The sequence below is a fragment of the Microtus pennsylvanicus genome, chromosome 10 (genome assembly GCF_037038515.1).
Source record: "Microtus pennsylvanicus isolate mMicPen1 chromosome 10, mMicPen1.hap1, whole genome shotgun sequence".
Taxonomy (NCBI): Eukaryota; Metazoa; Chordata; class Mammalia; order Rodentia; family Cricetidae; genus Microtus; species Microtus pennsylvanicus.
The window spans coordinates 88,151,050-88,158,966 of NC_134588.1; the positions used below are offsets into that span (position 1 = coordinate 88,151,050).

The 7,917-nt window shown below is 46.5% G+C and overlaps 1 protein-coding gene across 2 annotated transcripts in view; it reads left to right on the forward strand.

The window, feature by feature from the left end:
- The window catches only part of Dcp1a (decapping mRNA 1A), a 48,990-nt gene extending 41,384 nt beyond the window's left edge, over nt 1–7,606 (forward strand). For both annotated transcript variants that reach the window (XM_075988930.1, XM_075988931.1), the window contains 3 exons: nt 782–847; nt 3,382–3,600; nt 3,847–7,606. In XM_075988930.1, the coding sequence (XP_075845045.1) occupies nt 782–847; nt 3,382–3,600; nt 3,847–3,927 (366 nt within the window). In that variant the 3' untranslated portion in view covers nt 3,928–7,606. The remainder of the gene's footprint in view (nt 1–781; nt 848–3,381; nt 3,601–3,846) is intronic.
- The last annotated feature ends 311 nt before the right edge of the window (nt 7,607–7,917 follow it).

Consider the following 7,917-nt stretch of genomic DNA (forward strand, 5'->3'; position numbering starts at 1 on the left):
ACGGGTTTTTTTTAAATGTCCAGTCAGTGAGGCTTCATGGTAGAGTGGTGTAGAGGGGAAAGGAGCCGAGTTTGTGTGAGTGGTGCCTGGTCACAGCCGGAAGGGAGTGGAGTGACTGCTCTGTGACTGCTGACTGCATCAACCAGAAGGAGCATTCTGCTCTAGGGGCGGGGTTGTGTCGAGAGGTAGGATCCTGCTCTTTTCCTTTGCTGTGATAAAATACCAGAAGAAGCCTAGGGAAGGAAGTTTACTTTGGTTTCTGATGCAGAGGAAAAGGGTCTGTCCCAAGACTCAGTTAATCTGGAAGCTCAGGCGGTACCTTCTCCACGATCAGCCCTAAAAGACAGCACAACACTCTTGCATGCTGCCTGGCAGAAACATTTACATATGTGTAAATACTCACTTAGATGGGAATAACTGATTTTAAGATCTTGCTTTTGCAAAGAAAAAGAAAACTCACAGATGCTTAAGAGGCTGAGGCAGGAAGAATGTAAGTTCAAGGCCAGCCTGCACTCTAGACATACAAACCCCAGAACTGAGGCTGTGGTCACTAGTACAGTCTGCCTGACTCACAAGCCCTGAGTTCAGCCCCACCACACTTCTTAGAGCCACCTGAAAGGTTCCCAGGGGACTCCACGGGTCCTCGGCCCAAAGCTCTCATGGTGGAGAGGAGTCCTTGGTTGCATTGTCAAGAAGTTTCTCTCAGTCTCTGAACCATTCCTTGTTGATAAGTAAGATCTGTCACCACTAACTGTCTGTTCTTTTCCATTAAACATTTCAGTCTATGCAGCAAAACCAGGATCCTGAAGTATTTGCCCAGCCTAAGGTGTTGCCCAGCGCCGTCCCGGTAAGGATTCCGCCGTGTGTGTGTGTGTGTGTGTGTGTGTGTGTGTGTGTGTGTGTGTGTGTGTGTGTACACATACATGTGTGGAGGGCCAGCGATGACTTTAGGTGTCTTCCTGAGTTCTTCTCCACTTTATGTTCTGAGCCAGCCAGGGCTTCTGGTTGAACCTAACCAAGTTGCTGTCCCCACTTCCTGTGCACTGAGATTGCAGGTGGGCCACCACAGCCATCAGATTTTTTTTACATGTTTCTGGGGACCCAAACTCAGGTCCTCTCAAGCTGACCCAAAGCAGACATGGCAAGCACTTCACTATTTCCCTAGCCCTGAACTTCCTTTTCTCTGAAGAGCACATTGAACATTTTTTGGTTCTGTTGGTGTGAAGTCCACTCTTACCACCTTAGTGAAAGCTGAGGCGCTCAAGCTCCGACCTGTCGAGGTGTCCCTTCTAGAACTGAGGTGCTGAGCCTTACAGACCTTCTGTTAACTCTAGGGAGACGTCAGCATTGACTGCAGCAGGCAGGTCAGCCATTGGGTGGGCCATCAGCCTTATTTGTAACTGGGTGGGTGCTGGGCACCATATCAACCTTGACCTGGAAAAGCAGAGAGTCCCTGCAGACAACCGCTGTGCTGCACAGCCCCTCACTTCTGATGGCAAAGCCTCCTAGGCCTGCACACTTCACCCCTTCTTTCCAACACTGCCCTGGTTTTGACACGTGCTGTCCACCAACCCTGAAAGACACAGTTCTGCTGTGTCGCTTGCTTGCCTGCTGCTGAGCCTGTACCCTCTCCTGGATTCAGAAGTTCTCCTCTGTCTGCTTCAGGAAAGCTTGTCCTCTTGTGATCATCAGGAGATGCTCCCAGCCCAGTTCTATAGCAAAAGCAAAGAGCTGGAGAGTTGACTCAGCAGTTGCTGAGCACTAGTTCTTCTGGTACACAAGCATACATGCAGGCAAAGCACTCATACACAAAAGGAAAAGCACACATAAAATCTTTTTTTCTTCTTTTAATTGTTTTTATCGAGCTATATATTTTTCTCTACTCCCCTCCTACCCTCTCCCATGGTCCCCATGCTCCCAATTTACTCAGGAGATCTTGTCTTTTTCTACTTCCCATGTAGATTAGATTCATGTATGTCTCTCTTAGGGTCTTCTTTGTTGTCTAGATTGTAAATTATAGGCTGGTTTTCTTTCCTTTATGTTTAAAAGCCACTTATCAGTGAGTACATGTGATAATTGTCTTTCTGTGTCTGGGCTACCTCACTCAGTATGTTTTCTAGATCCCTCCATTTGCCCGCAAATTTCAATATGTCATTATTTTTCTCTGCCGTGTAGTGCTCCATTGTGTAAATGTGCCACATATTTCTTATCCATTCTTCAATTAAGGGGCATTTATGTTGTTTCCAGGTTCTGGCTATGACAAACAATGCTGCTATGAACATAGTTGAACACATGTCCTTGTGGCACGATTGAGCATCCTTTGGGTATATACCCAAAAGTGGTATTTCTGGGTCTTGAGATAGGGTGTTGTTTCCTAATTTTCTGAGAAACTGCCATACTGAAATCCAAAGTAGCTGCATCGGTTTGCACTCCCACCAGCAATTCAGGAGTGTTCCCTATACCCCACATCCTCTCCAGCATAAGTTGTCATCAGTGGTTTTGATGTTGGCCGTTCTTACAGGTGTAAGTAAGATCAAATCTCAGAGTTGTTTTGATTTGCATTTCCCTGATGGCTAAGGATGTTAAACATTTTCTTAAGTGTCTTTCAGCCATTTTAGATTACTCTGTTGAGAGTTCTCTGTCTAGGTCTATACCCCCCCCTTTTTTTTTAATTGGATTATTTGTTCTTTTAATGACCAGTTTCTTAAGTTCTTTGTATATTTTGGAGATCAGCCCTCTGTCTGATGTGGGGTTGGTGAAGATCTTTCCCATTCTGTAGGCTGCTGTTTTGTCTTGTTGACCATGTCCTTTGCTTTACAGAAGCTTCTCAGTTTCAGGAGGTCCCATTTATTAATTGTTTCTCTCAGTGTCTGTGCTGCTGGGGTTCTATTTAGGAAGTGGTCTCCCGTGGCAATGTGTTCCGGTGTACTTCCCACTTTCTCCTCTATGAGGTTCGGGCTCACATAAAGTCTTAAGGAAAAGCAGACAGAGGCTCAGATGAGAATCCTCAGATTCAGATGGTGGGAAGTGAAGGCCAAGCCAAGGCTGTCCTCTGGCTTCCATTCCTGCTCCATGGAGCTCACGGTGGAGTACACAGAGATTTTAAAAAGAGACCAGGAGTGTGGGGCACCTCTTTAATCCTGCACTTGGGAGATAGAATTCTGGGCCAGTCTCATCTACATTGTAAGTTCCGGGGTAGCAAAGGCTGCAGAGTGAGGCCTTCTCTAAAAGAAAAACGAGGATCTAGGAGTTTAGTGTTTAGCTCTGCCCTGCGCCAGTCTTGTGCTATATTAGCTCTGTCGTCACATGTCCCTGGTGTGGACTTGGACGCCTGCTCCTGCTGCAGTGCGAAGTGACTGCTGCTCTGTCGTTCCTCCACAGATGGCGGGCCCCCCGCTGGCTGCTGCAGCAACCACAGCAGTGTCCTCTGTCCTGCTGTCCCCCAGTGTGTTCCAGCAGACCGTTCCCAGGTCCACAGACCTAGAGCGGAAAGCAAGCTCTCCCTCCCCGCTCACTGTTGGGACACCAGAAAGTCAGAGAAAGCCTTCCATTATTCTCAGCAAGTCTCAGCTCCAGGACACACTGATACATCTAATAAAGGTATGGAGGGGGTCAGCTTAGCTTCTAATTTTGTATCTTAGCAAAGTACAAATTCAGATGGCTGCCTGGGAGAAAGCCCACTCTTTCGGGGTATGCGCTCCTGGTGGGGTGATGACTGTCACTGTCATTGTGTGCGTTTGGGGAGTTAGCTGCACCAATCATGTTTGTGTCCTCCTAAGTTGTCAGCAACACAGTCAGTTCTGAAGAGGTAGCTGACACTGTCTCCCCGTTTCCCGTCTCTTCCAGAACGACTCTAGCTTCCTCAGTACACTTCATGAAGTCTACTTGCAGATGTTGACCAAGAACAAAGACAACCACAATGTATGACTGGAGTACAGTCCATGTGAAGATGGAGGGCGCACCTCAGAAACAAGCAGGCGTCTTGTGGGCCATCTGACTAGAATGTGGAGCTTTGAGAAGCCTGAGTGTGAGCCTTTGAGAGAGCCTTGGTCCTTAAGGATGTTTTCTAGAACATTATCAGTGATGATGGAGGATTCACTGTGAAGCATCACCAGCAGACCTTTGTTTGACAAAAACAACAAAGCAGACCATTGTGTTGAGTTCCATGGGTGTGTCTGGAAGGAGGAGCCACCAGCCTTGCAGCAGAGCTCAGTGGAGCCCATGCCCTCCCTCCACTTCCGGCCCTACAAGCTCTAAACTGAATGTCAGCTCCACAAAGTAGCTTCAAGTTTTAAGGATCAGAATTTAAGTTGATTCTTTAGAAGGTATTGTTCAAGTGAAGTATGTTTTCTATGAGCACCCGCTTGGGCCTTAACACTTCTGGGATTTCTTTGTGTTTCGTTACGTGTTCCTGGTCCCGCCGTGCTCAAAGGCCAGCGAAGCACGGCTGTTTGGATAGGGCCCGGCGGGGCTCTGATGGAGGAGACACGGAACCTTGGAAGCAGAGTCTGGGCTGCCAAGATTCCAGTCCTACCAGAAGGCTCCACTTTTAGTAAACTCTCCAGTGGTTTGGAAGTGTCAAGTTTGTGTGTGAAGCACAGCCTTATTTTCCTTTTCTGTCTAAACAGTTAAAGTTATTGTTGATTGTTTCCTTAACGCTTTGACAAAAGGACCAGTGGACCGATCTGACAAAGCCATTCTGGTTCCATTCCTCCAGTGTGCTGAGAGCAGTTTTAAAGCTATGCAGGAAAGGGAGCTGCACTCACACTGCCCTTCCTTTGTGTGGAAGACGAGGCAGAGCACGCGTGAGCCGCCGAGCCTCCCCAGTGTATCCCGAGGCTGGGAGCTCTTCCAGCCCTGGGCGACTGTGAAGACGCTTTGTGATGCTGCTATCGATCTGCCATGGTTTCTATTTATTCTTTTATGGCATGTAATGGTGGTTAGTAATATTTTAATGTAGAATTTGATTATTTCAGCAATAGCAATTTTGAGATATTCTTTGAATGAAAAGTGTCTGTTTCTATGATACAGGTCATTTTGTAGTATTTAACCAATTAAGATGCACTGCTTACTTTCCTGAGCACTATTTAATGATGGGAAGAACCCAGTCGGCTCAACCAGCTAGCATAAGGATTCGCTGTGAATAATGCAGACAGGCGCGACAGTTCTGCGGGAGTAGTCGCTCAAGCTTTAATGGGAACTCAATCAAAGGCTCATCAATTTCTTTCTAGCTGAAATTTTAGATAATTACTTATTAATTACTTATTTTAGTTTGGTCTTAGTTTTTTAGCCTAAAGACTCCTTGGATCGGCTCCTGCCGATCTCCACATGCTTCCTGGACAGCGTTTCTGCGTCTCGGTCCAGTGTCTCCTCTTGCTGTCTATCTAGTTTTGTGTGCAGTGTGCAGAATTCAGGGAAGCCTACTTTTTCGTACTCAATTAGGGATAGTTTGTTTTCATGATAGTGTATAAATTTAGCAACCAAAAATTAATTGTTCCTATGTCACCTAAGGAAGATAAAGTTTAGTGAGATGACGTGTTGCTGACAGTAGGAGGTGCTGGTCAAGGGACCACGGAGCTGTGCTCATAAAGGGAACACTCTGTAGGTGTGGTCGCCCGGGTGGAGAGAGTCAGCGTCCTCCTTCCAGTAGGAGTTTGAGTTTAGTGATGCTTTTGAGTGTGTGTGATATCAGAGAGAAGAGTGGGTGCTTAGAGAGCACCTGCAATCAGATCTGCTACTTTTCACCCTGAATCCTAGGAATGACTAAGACAAACCTGAAGTAGAATCTCCGAGAAGGCTTCCTCAGTGTAAACATAAACTTCCAAGTGCCGAAGTGATGGAGACTTGAAAAGGGTAAACCTATTTCAACTCTCAGATTTATATATTCCAAGCATTTACTTCAGATTCAGAAGCCAGAAGTTCCAGTTCATGATTACTAGGATGTCAGGCCAGAATGAATCCTCAGAGAGCCAGGCCAAGCCTGGGTAGTTGCAGTTGGATGAGCCTGGCCTCAAAGTCAGCTCCATTGCCTTATTCCTCATTCAGGCGTACGATCGAGAAACTCTACTAGCATAGCTTGCATGTTTACAGTGTCTTTGCTGGAACCTTAGCTGAATTAAAAGGGACATTGGAGATGCTTCTTGCTAGGTTGGCAGAGTCTAGGAGACCGCATTCAGGCCACTCTGTCCATCTGTGTACACATCCCATCCCTCACCCCTACGGTCAAAGGGTCTGGGACGAGCAGCCCAGAGTTTGGAGTACAGTGTGTCTGGGGTGTCACCAATGAGTGACTCTGCTCTTATTTTTGTTGTACTTAATGTCATGTCTTTGAGTGGGTGTACACCCCAGCTGACCCCACCCCAGTTCCTCTCAGACAACCTTGTTCCCAGTTATACACCTTTCCTGGGCCCCATGACGCTTGCCACTTGATCTACTTGACTTTGAGTCCTAAGTCTCAAGTGACCATGACCATCAGTATCAGGAGAGACACCCCTGCACTCTCCGTATGGACTGTCCACAGTTTGCCCTGGACAGTGGTGTTTCTTGCAAGGCCTTGGCCCAGGCTTGGCTTAGATACCGATAAGCAGATTTTGCATGTGTGAGCATTGGTTCTGTTTGTTGTCAATCTTCTAGTGGGGATTATCAACACTACTGAACCCACTAGTGAGTAGTCTTTTGAAACCATGCAGCTTTATTGTTCTCCTTCCCCAAAGAACATTGTTTGGAGTTTTCTCATTTCGGTAGTAGAGGCCATAACTGCCATTGAGATACTAACGATGCAAAAGAAACTGAAGGTGCCTCACTGCTTACAAAGCAGACTTAGCCATCGCGCTGTACCGTGGAGGGAAGAAAGGACTGGGCACAGCAGGACCCTGTAAGGGCCATGGCCTAAGTCCTGTGTCCTTGTGGCACATCTACTGTGGACCATGAGTTTGTTCTTGCCTGCCTTTGGTTTTCTTCCGTTGTGTTCAGAGCATCTAAAACCAACAGTGCCCTGTTTTCAAGAATCCCGTGTTTGGGTCTGCGCAGAACTCCTTACAGTAGACTTCAAAGGCCATGCCTGAGAGCATTTCCCCAAGCAGCCTGGGCCTCAAGGAGCCTGCTGGGGTTTTGGTTTGGGGTTATTTTGCTTTGTTGTCTTTTCTTCAAGTTTCAGCAGGCGAGATGTGCAATGTTTCCCATGGATTCAGATTCACCATCATTCTTTAAAATGCTGCATTGCAATATCGATCACTTTGAAGCGGGGAAAAATGCAAAGTTGTGTTTCCCTTTGATCTGTGAATCCTTAGGGAGCGAGTTAGCGCACGTGCTGTGAGTGGTCCTTCCTCGTACTGCTTTGGCCATGTGGCTCTCATGACTTTCCATTGTACCAGGTTCTCAGCTCTTTCGAGGAGACGAGAAGCCCTTCGCCACCGTGAAGCTTTTGTTCCATGAGCGCAATGCCACCTCATTAACCTTTTTAGTGGTGTGGGTTTCATACCATCTGTGTATGTTTGCAAATATTAAGTTATTACATGTTTTAAAATGAGCATTTTTCATCCTAAATTTTATATGTTTGCAAATATATTTTTTTAATAAAATTTCAAAACCAAGTTTTAGCACCTACTAAAAGTTCCAATTGTGTTTTTATTTAGTTTGTATAAATAGGAACTGTCGAATGAGTTGTACCTTGCCAGAGCCCTGTACTGCTCAGGTGGCATAAGGGCAGGGAACAAAACCAGCCAAAATCAAAAGACAAGCCATGTGTGCCTGTTTCAGCTTCTATTTCTCCAGAAGTCCGGCCATCAGAAGACAGGCACGGGTGTGTGATGTGGGGCTGAGCTTTGTGGCTAAGTGCTTGCTCCACAAGCATACAGGCTTGAGTTCAGACCCTCAGCAACTGTTTTGTTTGTTGCCAGTGTGAAGACATGCCTCTGA